A 23,394-nucleotide genomic window follows, 5' to 3' on the forward strand; every position below is an offset into this window, starting at 1 on the left:
AACCAGCCAGTTAGTTACCTGGACGTATTGCTGATAAAAAAAAACCTTTATTAAGGTTTTTGCCCTGCCTGGGCTATCCAGTTCATCTCTTCACCTACCACAGTAGGTAAGAGCCAAAGGGATACATACATAGTGCAGACAATTTTGGAGATATGAAAACAACTGTTTCACTGAACTTTTCTGCAAGTAATTGACATTTAAAAGCAGTAAAAACATGGGTTTTATTAATCAACTGCAGTCACAATACAATCGTCATAGATTTCCCCCTCTGTATTCATTCCACCGAACACAAAACAGAGCAGGGTGTCAGCCTGACTTTCCTCCCGTGAGTCACCACCTTGAGTCACTCCTTTCTCAGTGGAATCCCCTTTCTCAGCATCACGGTTTACAGCGGCAGAATTTGAATCTTCTTTCTCAGAAGTACACGTCCCTGGCCACGGAATGATACACATGGAATGGTCCAACCGTCCAGTGGGTGGAGAATTCTCAAATTTAAGCAAGGTCCAATGCTGCTTTTCTATTTTGGGGGGAGAAAAAAAGTCTGTTAAAAATTTCCAAAAATGTTCAGTGATGTGCTATATCACCTGAGCCCTAAAAGAAACAGGAAAAGTCGGGGGCAGGGGGGTGGGGTACCCTAATGATACTCTTACAGCTTTGATGATGTCATTCCCTGAAAGTCTGGTTTTTATTCCTTCGGCCTTGGATGTGGAGTGGCCAAATTGAAAGACCGAAGCATTGTGATAGTTTCAAAGAAGGGTGATACTTGTTTAAAGACCCACAGTGAACATCTGCTCACCTATGTGATACTGGTACATTGTATTCAGGGCTCCTGTGGGAGTCATTCCTCCGAAGACATACAGGTGTTTCCCCACAGCCACAGCTGAGTGGGCAGCACAGCCTGTGGGAGCTGCCCCAGTGGGCCTTAGCTTCTGCCACTTCATGTCACCTGCCAAGAGATGGAAAGTGGGCAAAACCTGGCCTAAACAATGGTTTCAGACGGAACCTGTCAGACGTCTGCAGTTTGCAAACCAACCCCTGAACTTCACTCATAAAGAGTTCTCAAGATAATAGAGCAAGGTTTGGCGTGCACAAAAATTCCTTGGGGGAGCTTGAAATTCTGTCTGGATAGTCCAGAGAGGGACGGAGGGAGGGGGCTCAGTCATCTATAGTTGTTAACAAGCATCCCCAGGTGATTCTGATGTAGGTGGTCTTCAGAGCACACTGAGGAATGTGATCTAAGCTTTGGTGACCATCACCATTAACTCCGTAGGAGCCCAGGAGCAGGTAAGGGTGTGTGTGTGTGTGTGTGCACACACATGCATGTCTGAAACAGTAACAGTTACTTTGCAACTTTGTGAGTGCTGACTAGACACTTCAAAAATCTGGTTTACTTTATTCTCATAGCTGCATAAAATTGCTACTACTCACTTCTGCCTACTTTCTTTGTTCTTGAAGATGAAGAAACAGGATTAGAGAGGGGGAAGAAGTCCCACAGCTAGCAGGTGGCACAGCTGGAACCGCACTCAGGTCTGACTCCCAGATCTGTGTTCTCTACGCTGTAACGTGCTGCCTCAGCGCCTATTTCCTACCTATTTCTGCAGATAGTTGCAACTTTTCAGACAAGCATTTAAAGGAGGCAGGACCTCACCGGATTTTAGGTTTTAGAGAACAGCCTGGGTAGGAAAGGAGGAAAAATAGCTAGGAAATAGTTCCTCCTACAAGAGAAAAGGACTTTCTTTTTTTAAAATAAGCATTAAAACCCTGTTTGCCTGCCTGCAAGGAATGCTCCTGTGAAGATATTTTCCATCTGTCAGTTCAAGGCAGGGGTCCAGCAACTGGGTTGGAAGGGAGAATCACCGAGTCCAGCCAAATATCCTTGCCAGTGTCAGCCAGCCTCCAATGTCACCAAATCAGAGAACCCACTGTTTGGCAAGGTAGCCTGATACTTGCACAGCAGTTCTCATGCCTTCTGCCCATGGTTCCAATTCCTGTAGTCTGGAGCACTGCAGATTATGTTCATTTGTTTTTCTGTCCACTTTTTTTTTTTGGTTGCACTGTGTGGCAGGCAGGATCTTAGTTCTCCAGCAAGGGGTCATACCTCTGCCCCTGCAGTGGAACCGTGAAGTCTTAACCACTGGACCACCAGGGAAGTCCCTGTCTGTCCACTCTTAACAGATATACACTCATCATCTGCGACCCGCCAGACATTGTACTCAATGATGGAAATACACTAAGGGAAAAAGAGACAAAGTCCCTGCCCTAAGGGACTTCAGAGTCTGGAAGAATGACCCCAAAGGTGTCCAGCCTCTCGGGACTTTTTTGAGGTCATTCAAACGCTTAAAGACAATACTCACGTTTATTCCTAACTTTCCTTTTCTCAGCATTTTTTAACAATTTAGCATGACAGTTCTGGTTGTCCACCTCCAGACACACTCTAAAAGTTATCCAGAGAATTAAAGGCTACAACTTGAAAGAAATCCAGTCCTTCGGGAAGCACAAGACACAATGAATTTTAATGAAAGAGAAGGGTTGTTGGAAGGATAAGAAAGAATTAATGGATAGGTCTTGGGTTGGCCAGAAAATTCATGATGAATTTTCTGTAAGATCTTACAGAAAAACTTGGACAGACTTTCTGGTCAACCCAATACATGGCAAACACTTAGGAAAGACTTGCTTTTATTATTATTATTATTCAGGTCACATTTGAGAGAATCTAGCAAAGAGTCTACTGGCTGGTTGAGAGCAAGGCTCTAGTCAAAGTATATTTTATTTAATTTTAAGCAGACAAGCAAGCCCCATGCCCCCTACCCTACTTACTGATATCAATGCAATGGAGATCATCATAGAAATTGTCCCCTGCCAAGCCTCCATGGATGAAGAGCTTTGTCCCTGCTGCCACCATCACGTGACCATGTCGGGGGGATGGAGGTTTTCCATGTGTCTCTGGTTGTGACCAGGTCAGGGTGTCTGGAAAAATAAATCCCATGACATAAGGTGACAAAAGTATGAAGCAAAAATGTGAGGACTATACCTAAGCCTCACCTCCCAGCAAGTGGAGATGTGCTGAACAGAGAGCGGCCTGGGGGTCATTCACTGTGACTTGCCAGCCCAACCCAGGCCTCCCTCCATCCACAACCTTTACAGCCTCTGCTGATGTGTGTCCAAGACTAGAGAACTCACTACCTAATATGCCTACCCCTTCCACTGGGCATTAACGAACCACTTTGTGTTTTGAATTTAAAAAATACCTCCCTTAAGTTTCTTTAACCTTGAACTGCCCCAAAATTAAAAAGAATGAGCTTCCTTCTTCTGGGACAGACCTTCAGAGTATTCTCTTTTTCAAAACACTATCCTTAATTGATTAGCTGGAAGAGTAGGGGAAAAAAATTTACTACTTTTAAAGTTAGCAGGGCCTCCTGAAGTGGTTGTATAGGATAATGATTAGAATATAGGATTTGGAGTTAAAACTGGGTTATTTCACTGAATAATTATATGGCCTTGCACGTGTTAATTTTCTAAGCTTCAGTTAGTGCAGCTATAAAATGAAGAGAAAGAGAGTACCCGGTAATACCTACCTCTCAGGGTTGAAGTGTGGATTAAATGAGATGATACATGTAAAGCACAGGCACAAAGAAAGGACTCAGTACGAGAGTTATTAATATGAGTATGATCCTAATAGAGCGGATGCATTCTACCTGTTGATAACCCTTCATATCTTCAAAATTGTACATGTATAGAATTGAGGAAAATCAATCACTTCAACATACCAGAAAAGTCTTAAAGGAGTGCTACAAAAATTATCTTAGACAAAAGCCTGACAAACAATTTATCTCTGAATTACCATTTGCAACATGCCTGAAGGTTGTTCACAGAGCCCTCAGTGTTCCAAGAAATACAATTTGAAATAACCTGAGAAAGTTGATGCATATGCATACTTAAGTGGTAAGTATGTTTACCACAGTATTGTTTATATTAATAATAGGGGAGAACCAGAAATAGCCCCTAAGTCCATTAACAGGTGAATGAGTGAGTTATTGCTACAGTCATAATAGAATATTATGTGCTCATTAAAAACACTGAGAAGATTCATTTTGATATATGGCAAAACCAATACAATATTGTAAAGTTAAATAAAATAAAATAAAATAAATAAAAACACTGAGAAAACTTTGTGATTACTGGGGAAATGCTTAAGTGAAAAATACAAGACACAATAGCACATCTAGAATTATCTCTACTATTTTTAAAAAAAGGACCATAATTGCACTGAAATGTTAACAATTTTGAGGTTATAGAATTATATATATATATACACACACACATATATGTAGGCATATATATATGTACATATATTTTTTCTCTCACAGTTTTATGTATTCAAAGCCAATATTTTTTTAAAACTGCTTTAAAAGAATCAGAGTCCATTTTTTCTGGAAAAATTCGTATTGTGACATGTATTAATTTTAATTTAAACTTTAAGTTTTCAATTTTGCTTATTGCCTTTTTTCAAAAAAGGTGTAAAAACACAGGAAAATTATTTTTGTTACATGATATTTGTAAAGCGTTATTCATAAATGCCCACTACTAAAAGAAAGAAATGTAAATAAACACTACTTAGACAAAAGATTGGCAAAAGGTCTTACCATATTAAATATATTAAATATTCATACCATTTTGACCCAGTGATTCCACTCCTCAGCATCTATTCCACATTAAATGTTGTGTGCTGTGCTAAGTCACTTCAGTCATATCTAATTCTTTGTGACCCTATGGACAGTAGCTTGCCAGGCTCCTCTGTCCATGAGATTCTTCAGGTGTGAATACTGGAGTGGATTACCATGCCCTCCTTTAGGGGATTCTCCTGACCCAGGGATTGAACCTGTATCTCTTGCATCTCCTGCATTGGCAGGCGTGTTCTCTACCATTAGCACCACCTGGGGAGCCCTAAACATTGTAACACATACATAAATTAATGTATATATTCACTGTAACACTGTCAGCAATCTATAGGAAAATGACTGAATGAATAAAGGATGCCCACAGAAAAATATGCTTTGCAAGGAAATTGTTGGCTTAGGAGAGATCCATGATGTGTGATTAAATGAAGAAATAATAATAATACAGTGAAAATTTATTAGGTGTTTCCTATGTGTCAGAATGGCTATACACTATTACATTATCTCATTTAATCTTTCCAATTCTTTGTGTTAGGCACTATTACTATCTCCATTTTGTAGCAAACTAAGGCCTAGAGAGATTAAGAAATTAGTCTAAAGTGATACAGAAAGTAGATGTCAGATCTGGTTCCAAGTCCACTTCCTGTGGCTTCAAAGTTTACGCTTTCAACTAAGATCTACCCTTGTATGCATGCGTGTTTAGTTGCTCAGTTCTGTTCGACTCTTTGCGACCCTACGGACTATAGCCCGCCAGGCTCCTCTGTCCATGGGATTCTCCAGGCAAGAACACTGGAGTGGACTGCCATTTCCTCCTCTAGGGAATCTTCCCAAACTAGGGACTGAACCCGAGTCTCCTGCACTGCAGGTGGATTCTTTACCACTGAGCCATCAGGGAAGCCCCTAAGATCTACCCTTAGACCCACAAAACTAAAAGTCAGAACAGTATTTATAATTAGTATTTTCATGTATGTGTTTTAAGTTTTCATATAATTTCAAAGTTCATAGAAAATTCATAGGTGTTCACATATACATGTGCATATGATTTATAAATGCACAGAAAAATCTGGAAGTTAGACTATTAGGAATAGCTAACAGTATTTACCTCTGTCTGGGCAGTGGGAAGGAAAGGCCTAAGGAGAAACGTTTTTCTCTTTTGCTTGATAAACTATACTGTCTACATTTTTTAAATTGATCAGTTATTCCTCTTTAAATGCAATTTTAGCTATGGGTAGAAGATACCAGCTAAGAGAAATACTGAAGAAGTCTAGAATTGAGACCCACAGCCAGGTTGTCATTTTCTAATCTGTTTCCTGCATCAGGTAAGCTGCAGGCCAGGGCAGCCCTGACCAGGTAGGAGGTGGCCCCAGGGGTCTCCCACCCCATTCATACTTGCATCAAACACATGAAGCTGCACATCCTGCACGGGCTGGGCACCTCTCTCTCCGCCCCCAAAGACATACAGCTGGTCTCCAATGGCTGCCGATGACGTGTGGAAAGTTCTTGGGGATGGCGGTGGGCCGGTCACCTCTGGGGTAGTCCAAGTCCTGGTATCTGGTCCAGAGAGAAGGTAGGCATCTAAATCCCCAGGCTGAGGGCCTCAGACATTGAGGCTGGGTAGCGTCACTTGGCAAACCCCAATCCCCAAGAGGGACAGGGTAGGTCTAGGCAGGGATCTCCTGCCATCAAATTCAAGGAGGGGTAGGGGACAATACTCAGAATGTGTCCAGATAGACCCAAATTCTCACGAGTGAAAAGCCACAGGTATAATTAAGGAGGACAATTTGTTTTTGGAAGCATTAAACATCCTTTCTGCACCCTATTCCCCTTTGCTGACTATCCTGCCCTGTGCCCACCCAGAGGAGCCCAACATTGAGCAAACTCATTCCCACTGGATGCAAGAAAGCAGGATATGTTTCTCAGGATATGTGGCCATTAAAAAAAAGTGGACAATATCATTACAGTCTTAGTAGTAGTAGTAGTTGTAATAGTAGTAGTAGTAATTGTCCCCACTAAACACTATGTGCCAAATAAATATTTCTTCCCCCATTTACAGATAAGGAATTGAAGCAAAGATAGATTAAGTCACTCATTTAAGATGGCATGACCAGTAAATGGCTGAGCTGGAATTCAAATTCCATTTCAACATCAAGATCTATGTATATTCCACACTTCTGACTTGAGAATGAAGTTCTACCACCTGGGCGGGTGAACAGAAGCTCATTTTTTTTTCAAAAGGAAGCACACATTTTACAGAAACACAAGCGGTAACTGAGCACCTTCTGTGGGCAGAATCACTGCCCTGAGCACCCCACCATCTCCATCATCCTCGGGGAATCCTGGGAGCAGGTGGAAAGTATCCCCACTTGGCAGATGAAGGAACTGAAGCTCAGAAAGTTTAAATCCTTTCCCCCAGTCACAATGTTGGTGAGTAGTAGGGCAGGGCTCTGAACACAGATCTGTCAAAACTCCTACAGTCATTCCACTACTTCTTTTCTTTCTTTCTTCCTTCCTTCCTTTCTGCCATGCTGCATGGCTTGTGGGATTTTAGTTCCCCAACCAGGGCTTAAACCCGAGCCCACGGCAGTGAAAACTCCAAGTCTTAACCACTGGACCATCAGGGAATTCCCAGGAATTATTTCTTGACTGGGAAATTCTGTGTCTCGTGTAAAGGTCTTCATTCAATATACAAAGTGGTGCATGAAGCATTTGTAGTATGTGTGGGACTCAAAACATGAACCTGGAGACCAAACAAGTCTCAGCCTATATCCAAAGGATAATGGGGACTTCCCTGACAGTCCAGTGATTAAGACTCTGGGCTTCCACTGCAGGTGTCTTGGGTTCGATCCCTGGTTGGTGAACGAATATCCCACAAACTTCATAGCCAAAAAAAACAAACAACAAAAACTAAAAGCTGAAATAACAAAGCATAATGTAATTGCCTCTATAGCTACAGATCTTGGGGAACTTTTAGATCTTAGGAGGAGTTAGAAAGCATACAACCTTCAGAATAAAAAACAAAACAAAACAGAGGAATTATGGTACTGTCATAAAATTGAGATTGTGTGGCTGCCAAGTCAAATGCTAGCACAAATAATCAGAAAGGAATCCTAAGACTGAGGAACTTGCCTTAGTAACACAAGAAATTAATGATGCACTTATATCATTCATATTTCTTGGTCATGGTGTCAAACTATACTTTCCAGGACAGGAAAGGATCTGGTGGAAAGTCACTTTCTTTGACAGAAGCTTTTCAAATTCTTACTGTATTTTATTTAAAATAGATGCCATCACTGAAAAATTGAGAGGCCAGGGCTCTGGAACTGATTTCCATCTGTCAAACCATAGCTACATCAACCACAACAATTACTGAATGTTAACTATGAGCCAGACGTGAGTTAATTCTTGCCAAACCTAACAAGACAGAAATTATTACTGTCCCAGAATGACAAAGAAGACCAACTGTCATACAAGTAAACCTATCGTTGACACAGGTAACCAGGCAAGAGCTGACTGTTACATGAAAAATGTCCAGGTTACTAGTAATGAACAAACTGCATATTTAAACAATTAGATACAATCGTTTGTGTTTTTTTACTTTTGCCCATCAAATTAGCAGTGCTTAAACATGATAAATTCAGTGCCAGTCAGGAGTGAAACAAGAACTATTAAACACAATTGGAGAGAGGATAAGTTGAAAAAAAATCCTTCTAGAGATGGAGTCCCCTGGTAGCCTAGTGGTTAGGATTCTGGGCTTTCACTCTCTGGGCCCGGATTCAATCCTGGGTCAGGGAATTGGGATTGCACAAACTGTGCAATGTGGCCAAAAAAGAAAATTAAAAAAAGTCTTCCTGGAGAACAATTTGATAGCATGTACTAAAAGCCTTAAAGTAACAAACAAACAAAAAAAAAGCAAAGTCCAGGGTTTTATCTAGTTCTTTTATTTCTGGGCATGAATTCTAAGGCAATAATTTGAAATACATTTTCAATGACTTCTGAACAAAGATATTCACTACTTTGTTATTTATAATGATAGAAATCTGAAGACAGCCTACATGTTAAAAAAAAAAAACAGAGGACTTATGGTATCATCATAAAATTGAGTGTTATACAGCCATTAAAAATGATTTTAGCAAAGCTTTGTTGATAGGGAATCATTTCTGTGCTAATTATGAAATTAAAAAGACACAACAGTGTAATGGTAAAATACAAAGATCTCAGGTTTACAAAAATGCAGAGAAAAGACAGAAAGGAAGTACACAGAACTGTTATTAATATTAATAGCCTTATATACAGGCTATAGCAATATAGCCTTATATTGATATTAATATATTGATATTAATAACCTTAATATCATAGGATTGTGGATGGCTTTTGTCCACTTATTTACACTTTTTAGACATTTTTCAATGCATATTGAAAAATTTACAAAGAGCAAAACAACAAAAAAGTGTTTCTAACTGACAGAAAGTCAGGTCCACCCCCATGGGTGGCTCAGCAACATCCTTGCAGCAGTGATGTCCCCAAACTGCTTCCTCTGTGACAAAACTGCCAGTGAGACGAGTCAGGAACTTTGTACTTTTTGGCTAAAAGAAACATACTAAGAGGATCTCGAGCAGGGTTTCTAAACTTTGGCACTATTGACATTCTAGACCAGACAATTCTTTATTGTGAGAGGCTGCCCTATGCATTATAGCAGGGGTCCTCAGCCTCCAGGATCTAATGCCTGATGATCTGAGGTGGAGCCGATGTAATAATAATAGAAATAAAGTGACAATAAATGTAATAAGTTTGAATCATCCCCAAACCATGACCCCACCCCGCTCCCACCCCTGTCCATGGAAAATTTGTCTTCCACAAAACCAGTCCCTGGTGCCAAAAAGGTTGGGGACCACTGCATTACAGGATGTATGGTAGCATCTCTGGCCTCCACACATTAGATGCCCTGCCCCAAGGTGCAACATGCCAATTATCTCCTGGCGGGCACAATCACCCCCATTTGAGACCTCTGATAGAGTGACTCGGATTCGAGCCTGCTCACGGCTCTGATTCCCCGATGACTTTAGGAAAGTCACCCCCCGTCGCTAGACCAGGTTGCCCACTTGGCATAACTGTTTTCTGAAGTCTCTTTCAGCTTTGACTTTTCAGAAGTTGATACTTTGTGGAACTTAGGAGGAAAACAAAATATCATTTATGATTTTCAGATTCTATTCGAAGTGGAAATGTCTCTTTTTCTATGAGGTTAGCAAAGGTTAAATGGATCAGTCAGTAAAATCCAAATGGGACTTTGGTACAGGAATGGAAATTGGATTTACTTATTCATTTTTGTAAATAAAATAACCATCAGCTACTTACCAGGATTCAGAACTTGCAGGCAGTTTCGATTTCCTGACTGGTCGGCCCCTCCAAACACCCAGATGCTGTGAGGTGTGCAGGAGGGAATGAAGCTGGTGTGCTCGTACCGGGGCAGGAGGCCCTCTGAGGTGGCTAAATCCCACTGGTGTGTTCCTAGAAAACATTTCACCCAGTTCCTAGATTGGGGCTGCCAGTGGTTTATAGTGGCTGACAAACTTGGGGGAGGGTGAAAAAGGAAAAAGGGGTTAAAAGTGTAAGTGAACAACCAGCAGATCACTTAAAGGGAATGTGGTCAACCTCCAGAACATTTTACATCAGACACTTTGGGGGCTGTCGGCCTGTCCATAAACCGTATTCTATGGGGTCAAGCTGGTTTTAGAAAAGGCAGAGGAACCAGAGACCAAATTGACAACATCTGCTGGATCATAGAAAAAGCAAGAGAGTTCCAGAAAAACATCTATTTCTGCTTTATTGACTATGCCAAAGCCTTTGACTGTGTGGATCACAATAAACTGTGGAAAATTCTGAAAGAGATGGGAATACCAGACCACCTGACCTGCCTCTTGAGGAATCTGTATGCAGGTCAGGAAGCAACAGTTCGAACTGGACATGGAACAACAGACTGGTTCCAAATAGGAAAAGGAGTACTTCAAGGCTGTATATTGTCACCCTGTTTATTTAACTTATATGCAGAGTACATCATGAGAAATGCTGGACTAGAAGAAACACAAGCTGGAATCAAGATTGCCGGGAGAAATATCAATAACCTCAGATATGCAGATGACACCACCATTATGGCAGAAAGTGAAGAGGAACTCAAAAGCCTCTTGATGAAAGTGAAAGTGGAGAGTGAAAAAGTTGGCTTAAAGCTCCACATTCAGAAAACGAAGATCATGGCATCCAGTCCCACCACTTCATGGGAAATAGATGGGGAAACAGTGGAAACAGTGTCAGACTTTATTTTCTGGGGCTCCAAAATCACTACAGATGGTGACTGTAGCCATGAAATTAAAAGACGCTTACTCCTTGGAAGGAAAGTTATGACCAACCTAGATAGCATATTCAAAAGCAGAGACAGTACTTTGCCAACAAAGGTCCGTCTAGTCAAGGCTATGGTTTTTCCTGTGGTCATGTATGGATGTGAGAGTTGGACTGTGAAGAAGGCTGAGCACCGAAGAATTGATGCTTTTGAACTGTGGTGTTGGAGAAGACTCTTGAGAGTCCCTTGGACTGCAAGGAGATCCAACCAGTCCATTCTGAAGGAGATCAGCCCTGGGATTTCTTTGGAAGGAATGATGCTAAAGCTGAAACTCCAGTACTTTGGCCACTTCATGCGAAGAGTTGACTCACTGGAAAAGACTGATGCTGGGAGGGATTGGGGGCAGGAGGAGAAGGGGACGACAGAGGATGAGATGGCTGGATGGCATCACTGACTCGATGGACGTGAGTCTAAGTGAACTCCGGGAGTTGGTGATGGACAGGGAGGCCTGGCGTGCTGCGATTCATGGGGTCGCAAAGAGTCAGACATGACTGAGCGACTGATCTGATCTGATCTGATCTGATGGGACCTGCCCCATCTCCCCATCCCAGAGATAGATCCCAGGAGACTGGGTTATACTACACCTTGACTTCCTAGCTTTAGCTGACAGGGCCAAAGGTAGTCATCAGACCCAAGATGAGCCCATCAGAGCCTCTCCCCCAAGAATTTGGAATTCAAATAGATTTCTGGGTTTGGGCGCCCATCTTCTACCATATGTGGAGAAGCAGAGAAAGCCACGGTGTGGAGAAGAGAAGAATGAAACATCTACATAAAGGAGCAGATCCCCCTAGAGACTCCTCTGGTGTCCAATGACTGGGACTCTGAGCTCCCAAAGCAGGAGGCCTGGGTTCGATCCCTGGTTGGGGAACTAGATCCCACATGCCACAGCCAAGAGTTTGCATGCCTCAACTAAGACCTGGTTCGGTCAAACTGAAAAAACAAACAAACAAACATATTTCCCCCATCTCCCTGCAGAATAAGGGAGAAAATAGGCAGTTTTTGTCAGCTTTCTAAGTCCCGCCTCCACTCTTTCCAGAGGCTAGGCCAAATTCCCTGCCCATGGATTCTCTCTCTAGGTTTTTTAATTTTTTTTGGTTGGTGAAGACAGTTTCTATTACCTCTAGGTAAAGGACTTCTGGCTAAAACAATTCCACAGACTATTAATACCTGACTTCTTAGTGATTTTAATTAGTAAACCACTCACATAGGGCCTTCACAGGCATTGTCTTGTTAGATCATTACAAGTGCCAAGTGCAGCGAGTTATTACGGGACACTGAACCCCAGATGGTTTAGGTGGTTTAGCCAGAGTCACAAAAGTAGTAACAAGTCGCAACAGAATTATAACTGTACTAGATGGTAAACTTCTTGAGAGATGAAAGAGATTTAATTTACCTTTGAAATCCTAGTACAGTGTGTAGAAATTCAAATGCCTACAGAGAATTGGAGGAAATTGTGGAGAATGGGAACCCGGCAGGTCAGTTGCAAAAAATTGTCACCATGCAGACATCCAGGCCTACTGATGTCAGATCTTCCAAGACTACAACAGAGGCCAAACAACTTCAAGTTTTACAAGTAGACTCCTGAACATGTGGTTGATACACAACTAAGATCAAAACAATAACACCCATGTTACAGGAACCTAATAAAACACGTTAACAACACATTTTTGAACTGTGGTTCTGAAGAAGACTCTTGAGAGTCCCTTGGAAAGCAAGGAGATCAAACCAGTCAATCCTAAAGGAAATCAACCCTGAATATTCATTGGAAGGACTGATGCTGAAGCTGAAGCTCCAGTACTTTGGCCCCCTGAAACAAAGAGCTGACTCACTGTAAAAGACTCTGATGCTGGGAAAGACAGAGGGCAGGAAGAGAAGGAGGCGACAGAGGATGAGATGGTTGGACGGCATCATCAACTCAACAGACATGAGACTGAGCAAACTCTGGGAGATAGAGAAGGACAGGGAAGCCTGGTGTGCTACAGTCCATGGGGTCACAAAGAGTCAGACACAACTTAGCAACTGAACAACACCACACCAGTTTTCTTTTGCCATTATGTAGTACACAGTAGTCACTTGTTAGTTCATTCATTCATCCAAATACTTATAAAGCACCTACTCTGTGCCGGGTGCTATGATAATGGCTGGGGATGCAATGAGAGGTAGTATAACGATGTTGAGAGTTCTCTGATAGCCTAGAGGTTAGGATGTGATGCTTTCACTGCCGTGAGCCAGGCTCAATAAGCTGCATGGCAGGGCAAAAAAAAGAAAAAAATACATATTTATAACCATGTTCCCTGTTTCCAAGGAGCTTATACTTTGGTAGGGAAGATAAACAAGGAAACAATCCCATGTGAACAGGGTTGTGAAGAGGGATAAAGATCGGAAAGTACAGGATGCTATGGAAACACAGAGAGTGATTGTGTCATTGTCATTTATGTTAGGAAATATATATTTGACCTTCATCTGTTCTAGGCAAAGAGCTCTGAAAACCTTTGTGATGACCTAAGTAATAAGACTGGTAAGTGTCTTTTGTTATTGATGACAAACCCCCTGTTAACCACACCTGAGTTTATGGGGGTTTTTTGGCCACACCATGAGGCATGTGGAATCTTATTTCTCGTACCAGAGATCCAACCCACTCCTGCTACACTGGAAGTACAAAGTCTTAACCACTGGATCACCAGGGAAGTCCCTGAGTTTATGTTAATAAGGTGACTTTTGGAAAGCCCCTAAAGATGGGGGCTGGTTGCCAGGGGAAGAAAGCGTGAGACTACAAGGTTAGAACTTTCAGCCACAGACAACCCCACCCCCAGCTCTGGGGAGAGGAGACGGATGGAGGTTGACAATCACCAACGGCCTTAATGTAATCAATTACTCCTCCAGAAAAAAGGCAGGGTTCAGAGTTTCCGGGTTGGTGAATACATGGAAGTGTTGCAAAGGTAGGGCACCTGGACGGGGCACAGGAGTGCCTTTCCCCACATACTTTGCTCTAAGCATCTCTTCTGTTTGGCTGTTTTCCTGAGCTTGGTGGCCTCTTGAGGAAATTAACCAGAAATTAATGGAAGCTGAGGAGGGTGTCTATGTACTTCTATGCGGACTACATCATGAAAAACGCTGGGCTGGAAGAAGCACAAGCTGGAATCAAGATTGCTGGGAGAAATATCAATAACCTCAGATATGCAGATGACACCACCATTATGGCAGAAAGTGAAGAGGAACTAAAAAGTCTCTTGATGAAGGTGAAAGAGGAGAGTGAAAAAGTTGGCTTAAAACTCAACATTCAGAAAACGAAGACCATGGCATCTGGTCCCATCACTTCATGGGAAATAGATGGGGAAACAGTGGAAACAGTGTCAGACTTTATTTTTGGGAGGTCCCAAATCACTGCAGATGGTGACTGTAGCCATGAAATTAAAAGACGCTTACTCCTTGGAAGAAAAGTTATGACCAACCTAGATAACATATTCAAAAGCAGAGACATTACTTTGCCAACAAAGGTCCGTCTAGTCAAGGCTATGGTTTTTCCTGTGGTCATGTATGGATGTGAGAGTTGGACTGTGAAGAAGGCTGAGTGCTGAAGAATTGATGCCTTTTTTTTTTTTTTTTTTTTTTTTGAATTGATGCTTTTGAACTGTGGTGTTGGGGAAGACTCTTGAGAGTCCCTTGGACTGCAAGGAGATCCAACCAATCCATTCTGAAGGAGATCAGCCCTGGGATTTCTTTGGAAGGAAAGATGCTAAATCTGAAACTCCAGTACTTTGGCCACCTCATGCAAAGAGCTGACTCACTGGAAAAGACTCTGATGCTGGGAAGGATTGGGGGCAGGAGGAGAAGGAGACAACAGAGGATGAGACGGCTGGATGGCATCACTGACTCGATGGACGTGAGTCTGAGTGAACTCCGGGAGTTGGTGATGGACAGGGAGGCCTGGTGTGCTGCAATTCATGGGGTCGCAAAGAGTCAGACACGACTGAGCGACTGAACTGAACAGAGGAGGGTGTCAGGGGACCCTCCCATTTAAAGGGGTTGGTCAGAACTGCCTGTGGCCTTGTGATTGGCATCTGAAAGGGAGCAGGGAGAATCTTGTGGGTCTGAGCCCTTCACCTGTGGGCTTGGAGTCTAACCCCAGATAGAACTGAGCTGAGTTGTAGGACATCCAGCTGGTGTTGCAGAATTATCTGCTGTGGGGAAAAAATCCCCACATATTTGTCAGTCAGAAGGCAAGTACTGAAGGTGTGTCAGGAGGTGGCACAGGAATAGAGACGAAAAACAGAAGAGTTGCCCCTTTTCAGTGGCAGTACCTAAACTAGTCCAGATATACCAGGGCAAGCTTCCTAATGAAGTGACTTTTCTTTCATTCATTTTTGTTTATTTATGTACTTTGGCCGTTCCACGCTGGCATGTGGGATCTTAGTACTCTGACCAGGGATCAAATGCGTGCTCCCTGCATTAAGAGAGCAGAGTCTCAACCACCAGGGAAGTCCCTGGAAGTGACATTTAACCTGGGGTCGGAAAGATGGAAAGCAGTCAGATGACAAGGAAAAGTGTCCCAAGCAGATGGAACAATATATGCAAAGGCTTGGAGACCAACAGAGTTCAAGAAACCAAAGGATATTCAGTGGAGCAAATGCGGTTTCGGAGAGCCAGGAGATGAAGCTGGGGAAGGCCTGAAACTGAGGAGTGACATAATCAGACTTATATTTTATCAAATACTCACCTGAGTACTGGAAATGCACTGCACAGGGGGTAAGTTTGGAAGCAGGCAGATCCGTAAGAAGGTTGTTTTAAGAGTGTAGCTGGGAGACACTGAGGCTTGGACCACAGTAGTAGCCATGCAAATGGAAAGACATGGATGAAAATAGAGATGTTTAGGATTTGGTGATGTGGATGTAAGAGGTGAAGGAATCAGTGTCTCCTAGAGAAACATCTGATAAATGAGTGGCTGGCTGTCCAGGGCTTCAAATGGACTCTTTGCCCCAAATCAAGGGCGGCTTAGTTTGGTGGATATATTCCTGGAGTCTGTTGAGTTTTTAGGGACTTTTCAGTGATGTTCAGTGAACTAAAATGGACTAGAATGGGTGAATTCAATTCAGATGACCATTATATCTACTACTGTGGGCAAGAATCCCTTAAAAGCAATGGAGTAGCCCTCATAGTCAACAAAAGAGTCCAAAATGCAGTACTTGGATATAATGTCAAAAACAACACAATCATCTCTGTTCATTTTCAAGGCAAACCTATTCAATATCACAGTAATCCAAGTCTATGCCCCAACCAGTAACGCTAAAGAAGCTGAAGCTGAATGATTTTATGAAGATCTACAAGACCTTCTAGAACTAACACCCCAAAACTATGTTCTTTTCATTATAGGGGACTGGAATGCAAAAGTAGGAAGTCAAGAGATACGTGGAGTAACAGGTAAACTTGGCCTTGGAATACAAATGAAGCAGGGCAAAGACTAACAGAGTTCTGCCAAGAGAACGCACTGGTGATAGCAAACACTCACTTCCAACAACACAAGAGAAGACTCTACACATGGACATCACCAGATGGTCAACACCGAAATCAGATTGATTATATTCTTTGCAGTCAAAGATGGAGAAGCTCTCTACAGTCAGCAAAAACAAGACAGGGAGCTGACTGTGGCTCAGATCATGAACTCCTTATTGCCAAATTCAGACTTAAATTGAAGAAAGTAGGGAAAAGCACTAAACCATTCAGGTATGACCTAAATCAAATCCCTTATGATTACACAGTGGAAGTGACAAATAGATTTAAGGGATTAGATCTGATAGACAGAGTGCCTGAAGAACTGTGGACAGGGGTTCATGACATTGTATAGGAGGTAGTGATCAAGACCATCCCCAAGAAAAAGAAATGCAAAAAGGTAAAATGGTTGTCTGAGGAGGCCTTACAAATAGCTGAGAAAAGAAGAGAAGCTAAAGGCAAAGGAGAAAAGGAAAGATATACCCATCTGAATGCAGAGTTCCAAAGAATAGTGATTAGAGATAAGAAAGCTTTCCTCAGCTATCAGTGCAAAGAAATAGAGGAAAACAATGGAATGGGAAAGACTAGAGATCTTTTCAAGAAAATTAGAGATACCAAGGAAACATTTCATGTAAAGATGGGCACAATAAAGGACAGAAATGGTATGGACCTAACAGAAGCAGAAGATATTAAGAAGAGGTGGCAACAATATACAGAAGAACTATACAAAAAAGATCTTCATGACCCAAATAACCATAATGGTGTGATCACTCATCTAGAGCCAGACATCCTGGAATGTGACGTCAAGTGGGTCTTAGGAAGCAACGCTATGAACAAAGCTAGTGGAAGTGATAGAATTCCAGTTGAGCTATTTCAAATCCTAAAAGATGATGCTGTGAAAGTGCTGCACTCAACGTGCCAGCAAATTTGGAAAACTCAGCAGTGGCCACAGGACTGGAAAAGGTTAGTTTTCGTTCCAATTCCAAAAAAAGGCAATGTCAAAGAATGTTAAAACTGCTGCACAATTGCAGTCATCTCATATGCTAGTAAAGTAATGCTCAAAATTCTCCAAGCCAGGCTTCAACAGTACGTGAACCCTGAACTTCCAGATGTTCAAGCTAGATTTCAGAAAAGGCAGAAGAACCAGAGATCAAATTGCCAGCATCCACTGGATCATGGAAAAAGCAAGAGAGTTCCAGAAAAACATCTACTTCAGCTTTATTGACTATGCCAAAGCCTTTGACTGTGTGGATCACAGCAAATGTGGAATATTCTGAAAGAGATAGGAATACCAGGCCACCTGACCTGCCTCTTGAGAAATCTGTATGCAGGTCATGAAGGGACAGGTAGAACTGGACATGGAATAACAGACTGGTCTCAAATAGGGAAAGGAGTACGTCAAGGCTGTATACTGTCACACTGTTTATTTAACTTACATGCAGAGCATGTCATGCAAAATGCCAGGCTGGATGACGCATGAGCTGGATTCAAGATTGCCTAGAGAAATATCAATAACCTCAGATATGCAGATGAAACCACCCTTATGGCAGAAAGCAAAGCAGAACTAAAGAGCCTCTTAATGAAAGTGAAAGAGGAGAGTCAAAAAGCTGGCTTAAAACTTAGCATTCAAAAAATGAAGATCATGGCATCTGGTCCCATCACTTCATGGCAAATAGATGGGGAAACAATGGAAACAGTGAGAGACTTTATTTTTGGGGGCTCCAAAATCACTGCAGATGGTGACTGCAGCCATGAAATTAAAAGATGCTTGCACCTTGGAAGAAAGCTATGACCAACCTAGGCAAGATACTAAAATGCAGAAACATTACTTTGCCAGCAAAGGTCCATCTAGTCAAAGCTATGATTTTTCCAGTAGTCATGTAGGGATGTCAGAGTTGGACTATAACGAAAGCTGAGCGCTGAAGAATTGATGCTTTTGAATTGTGGTGTTGGAGAAGACTCTTGAGAGTCCCTTGAACTTCAAGGAGATCAAACCAGTCAATCCTAAAGGAAATCAGTCCTGAATATTCATTGGAAGGACTGATGCTGAAGCTGAAGCTCAACTACTTTGGCTACCTGATGCAAAGAACTGACTCATTTGAAAAGACCCTGATGCTGGGAAAGATTGAAGATAGGAGGAGAAGGGGATGACAGAGAATGAGATGGTTGGATGGCATCACCAACTTGATAGACATGAGTTTGAGTAAGCTCCAGGAGCTCACACACAGTAATTTCCCACTGGTTACTTATTTTATATATGGTAGTGTACATGTTTGAACTAATAATCTTAGGAATGATCATGGCCAACAGCACAAAGCCCTGCTCTCTAGCCAAAGGGCACTTGCTCTGTAGCTTCTGGTCTTTTTTTTTTTAACCATGCCACATGGCAAGGTATCCTTGTTCCCCCACCAGGGATCAAATACATGTTCCCTACAGCGGAAACTTGGAGTCCCAACCACTGGACCGCCAGGGAAGTCCCCTCCACTGCTGGTCTTACCCAGATCTATGGTGTGCACATCTGAGAAGCTTCTGTTTGGATCTGCTCCCCCAACAATGAAGACCTTCCCTCTCTCGGCATCACCAACAGGGGGTAAATATGAGCAGCTGTGACCAACCCGTGCACAGGGGCTGTCTCCAACCAGGGTCAGGGTGTACCTGCCAAAGGGAGGATATATTCAGGAGGCCTGAGCAGAGAATAAATGCAGCAGTGTGTTCTTTGCACTCCTCATGGAACAGTCACCAGAGAGAAGGGTCTTATACACACAGACTTTTAAAATAATACCTAGCAAAGCAGCATTTTTCTGATTAACAACAGTACCGTCCCTTTGCACATAACCTTTGATTTTTTACTTCTGTCCCTACTTTCATCTCACATTAACCTCCTGAGGATGCCCTGGACTAGTTATTGTCCCCATGTGGTAGAGGCAGAAACTGATACACAGAAATGTTCAATGGTATGTCCTGGCACAAGATGGTACTTATGAGCACGGCTTGCCCATTCAGACAGACTTAGTTCAAGTCCTAGTTCTCATGCTTTCTCCAGGTATGCCCCTTTAGAAGTCACTTTAGTTTCCTCATTTGTAAAATGAAGACAGCAATAATTATACCTGTGAAGAATGAGATGCACTCTTGTTACACAGCAGGGAACGACTTAGTAAATGATAGCCGGAGCTTTATGTATAATCACGTGAGAACCAACAGCACCAAAGCTCCCACCACTAGCCAGTAATGCTTCCCTCTGCCAAGTAATATTCTCCATCCTTCATTGAATTTTAAGAGCTTTTCCAGATTACTCATAAAGCTTGACCTGATGGAAGCCAAAGCTAGCTCTTTGAAAAATCAAATACAGGATCCATTCATTCCATTCTGTAAAGTTATTCTGAATGCAGACACTTCAACCTTTCTGGTTGGAAAAGAAAATTCTGTAGCTGTTTTTCTGGCATTTGGGACTCTTGGCTCTTCCCTCCTTCTCGCACCTTTCTCCTGGCCTGGCTTCCCCACTCTTTCCTTTTGGTTCTCTATCCACCTGTCTGGCTGCACTTTCTGTTTCCTTCTCTGACTCCTTTCCCTCCAGCTTTCTTCCAAACCCCCATGGATTCTTTGTCTTAGTCTAGGTTTGCTTATCTGATCAATTCTATATGTACTGATGGCTTCAATTACCACCTATCTACATGTTCATCAGTGATTTCAAAGTCTGTTTCTTTTCCAGATCTCTCTTTTGATGTCCAGATTCACGTATCACATTACTGCCCGAATGACTGCTAACCATGTACCATGCCTACCGCTAACTTTGCTACAACTCTGGTTTCACTCAACTTGTACAAAACCCCTTTGAGGACAGTACCGTTATCATCAGAGTTTTACAGCTACGGACCTGAGGCTTAGAAAGGTTAAATAACTTATTCAAGGGCACACAGCCCTCCAGCTACATGGTGAATAAGACAAAAGAAGTCCCTGCTTCATAGCCCTGCCAGACTAGTTGGGAAGAAAAACACTAAACAGGTAATTTCACAAATAACCACTTCATTTCAACTGTGCTATAAAGGATAACTGGATATACAGTATGAGAACATATCACAGGGGGTCCCTCCTCTGTAAGGAGAGTTGGGTGGGGACAAGAGTGGTCACAGAAGACTTCCTAAAGGAGCCCCATTTTAACTGAGATCTGAAGTATGAGTAGAAGTTATTAATAGCTGGGTAAAGAAAGGGACAAAAGATGGGGGGAAAGGGTGATCCAGGTAGAAGGACCAGCCTGTTCAGTTCCTCAGTGGGAGAGTGCAAACCACGTTAAAGGAAGAGAAAGAGAACAAAGGGTGAGCAGGGGGTCGTAAAGTTGGAAAAGTAGGTAGGGACAGATTATGCAGGGCCCAGCGGGTCATTTTATGGACTCTGGTTTCTATTCTAAGACCAACACAGAGGAACAAAAGGCTTTTAATCCAGAGAATACCATGATCAGATTTTTGATGGGTAGAGGGCAAAAGTGAACACAGAGAAGGCAGATCAAAGGCTCTCCTCCAAGGTCCTGCAGAAGCACTGCCTCCTCTCTACAGCCCTCTATGAGCCCTGCTTCAGCACTGATCGCTTTTCATCACCATCACCACGTTAGTCTGCAGCCGCCCCCACACTGAGACTATTCATTCACCTTTGTACCTTCAGCATCTACACCGTAACTGCCCGTCAGGCCAGTGTTAGTTGTTGAATGAAGGGTGAGTTGAACAAGCACTCAAGAAACAGTGAAGCCAGTTTAATCTAATTCCCTGAAAACCTTAAAAAATGAGTCACAGCTAGGGGGAAGACACAGTGCTGGAGCTGAGGATGCCAGATGGCCAGTGTCTTACTCGTCTTGGTAAATGGATTCTAATAAAATCAACATCTGCTCTGTGATAATTATTGCCCCACTACCTTTCCTCCGAAGACCTTCTCAGACAGTTTGAGTCTAATTACCAGAAACTGCAGACAGTTTTATCTCTACTGTTTTTCATAGATGATCAAATATGTTAGTAAACTACTTATAAATGAAACAAAAACTCATGTGTTTCTCTGTCTGAATCCTTCCTTACAGACCATGTTTCTTTCCTGGGCTTGTCTCCAGGCTCCAAGACTGGCAGCTGCTTCATGATGTCCTATGCATAAGACAGAAAGGCACTCTTTAGACATTGACGATTATCTTCTACCTAACACACAGAGATTACTTCCCATTTTAAAAAATTTCCTGTTGATATACCCATTTCTAGGGCCAGAACTGAAGCACTACCAACCTTTTGATAAAAACTTACATTTGGAAGGCAACAATAACACAATTTTCTTAATCCAATTAGAGAATTTTTTTTGCTTGAAGTTTTCTGTGTCTATGGTTTTCATGGGTAAATGGCATATATCAAAATAATTTTGGAGGTCATAAGGTATTTATATTTATCAAAACATAAAACACTTTAAAAAGCTGAGAAATACCAAACTCTAGGATAACTCTTGGCCCCAGAATGACATTCAAAGCCTTCTGGTCTCAACCTTTTCAGGAGTTCAACTCTAAATTTCTTGCTATATTGAGCTGTTCTTACTATATTTGTTCCTTTGAAATGTCTTTCATAACTTGCATCTTAGGCTGCTTCCCTTACCTGAAATGTCCCTTCCCTTCTGGTCAACTAGCAAAGTCCTAGTTAACCTCCAAAGTCCAGTTCAACTGTCCCATCCTTAGTGAAACCTTCCTTTATTTGTTCCTTTCCTCTTACATTCTCAAGTTATTCTCCATCCGAAGGTATCCATTAAGCTATCGTAATTGCAGGATCACCCTTAATGTAATTATCTATTTAAAAGTCTCTAGACAAGATTCTAGACTAAATTCCAAGGGAGCTGGGCCTCTCCGATGCATTCAGAGAACCAACTAGTGCCCGGTATAGAGCAGAAGTGAGGGATGAGTGAATGATGAAAGAAAATAGATAACATTTCCGGGACGTGAATGGATAAATCCAACCTTCAGCCTAAGCCACTAACTGCTGTTCCCAAAGCCCAAAGCTCAGTGGCATAAACTTCACCTGGCCCGGGACCTCCCGCAGCAGCCCCTGCCAGTCCCATCCCCCAGTCCCATCCCCGCGTGGCAGCGATAAGCGATAGGAGACAGGGTCAGGAGAGAACCGGCTGGTTCCTGTCCGTCAGTGTGGCTGGGCCGGAGCCTGAGGAGGTCTACCCGGCGTTTTCTACCCGGCCTAGCTCCATTCCCCTAAAAGATGCAGCCGCCCCCGCCCGGGATCGCCTCCAACCGGGGTCCCGGAGCACCCCGACTCAGCTCCAGACTGCATTACCTGCGACGGTTTAGGCCAGTCCTGGGCCGTGGCTCCGCCCCAGTGGGGGCGGGTCTTAGACCTTCGCTCCTCCTCCAGACCCCGGAAGAGCGCGGCGGCCAACCGCTCCCAGCCTGGAGGACTGGGTCCCCGGGGCGCGCCCTTGGAAGGGAGCGTAAGGGGTCCTGGTGTCCCAGGTGAAGACCTGTTTGTGTATTTCTCCAGAGCTGAACTGGCCAGGTCTTCCTGCGGGCCCTACCTCCCCGGCGGAGTAAATAAGGCAGGGCTACTTGGAAACGATTTCCAAGCGAAACGCCAGGGGTTGGGCATCTGTTTAGGTGACCCAAATCCCCATGGGCTATCTTAAAGGAGCTAGGATATTTTCATTTCCAGCGGTTGTTAGAAATGGTTTCTGAAAGGGAGAGTTGAGGGTGCTTTCCCGGGTGTAAATTTCTCTGCGCGATCTTTAGGCCAATTCAAGCTTTGGCGCTTTAAAAAGCTGACTCATTCCACAATTAGCATTTGTAACTCTGGCAGGCACTATGCTGAACCTGCAAGGAGA

At 42.8% G+C, this 23,394-nt stretch overlaps 1 protein-coding gene across 2 annotated transcripts; it reads right to left on the reverse strand.

Moving 5' to 3' along the window:
* Nucleotides 1-69: 69 nt before the first annotated feature.
* RABEPK (Rab9 effector protein with kelch motifs) lies at nucleotides 70-22,927 on the reverse strand. 2 transcript variants are annotated; one of them, XM_005893049.3, is made up of 8 exons: nucleotides 22,854-22,926; nucleotides 21,619-21,677; nucleotides 19,052-19,209; nucleotides 10,029-10,181; nucleotides 6,066-6,227; nucleotides 2,818-2,967; nucleotides 797-946; nucleotides 81-517 (listed from the first exon to the last, which is right to left on the reverse strand). In XM_005893049.3, exons 2-8 carry the CDS (start codon nucleotides 21,669-21,671, stop codon nucleotides 225-227), a joined length of 1,119 nt encoding a protein of 372 aa, XP_005893111.2. In that variant the 5' UTR covers nucleotides 21,672-21,677; nucleotides 22,854-22,926; the 3' UTR covers nucleotides 81-224. The 2 variants fall into 2 exon arrangements, with proteins under 2 accessions (XP_070235098.1, XP_005893111.2); XM_070378997.1 differs by lacking the exon at nucleotides 6,066-6,227 and having other exon boundaries at nucleotides 70-517; nucleotides 22,854-22,927.
* Nucleotides 22,928-23,394: the final 467 nt, after the last annotated feature.

Source organism: Bos mutus, chromosome 11 (assembly GCF_027580195.1).
Source record: "Bos mutus isolate GX-2022 chromosome 11, NWIPB_WYAK_1.1, whole genome shotgun sequence".
In the NCBI taxonomy this organism is placed as follows: domain Eukaryota; kingdom Metazoa; phylum Chordata; class Mammalia; order Artiodactyla; family Bovidae; genus Bos; species Bos mutus.

What these genes read in the sequence shown, in the direction of transcription:
- RABEPK (XM_005893049.3), bottom strand. Translation starts at nt 21,671, where the DNA reads ATGAAGCAGCTGCCAGTCTTGGAGCCTGGAGACAAGCCCAGGAAAGAA. An exon ending in CCTGCAAGTTCTGAATCCTG is followed by an intron (nt 6,228 to 10,028) that starts GTAAGTAGCTGA and finishes TCTCTGGACCAG; the next exon opens with ATACCAGGACTTGGACTACC. An exon ending in TCTCCATTGCATTGATATCA is followed by an intron (nt 947 to 2,817) that starts GTAAGTAGGGTA and finishes ATCTCTTGGCAG; the next exon opens with GTGACATGAAGTGGCAGAAG.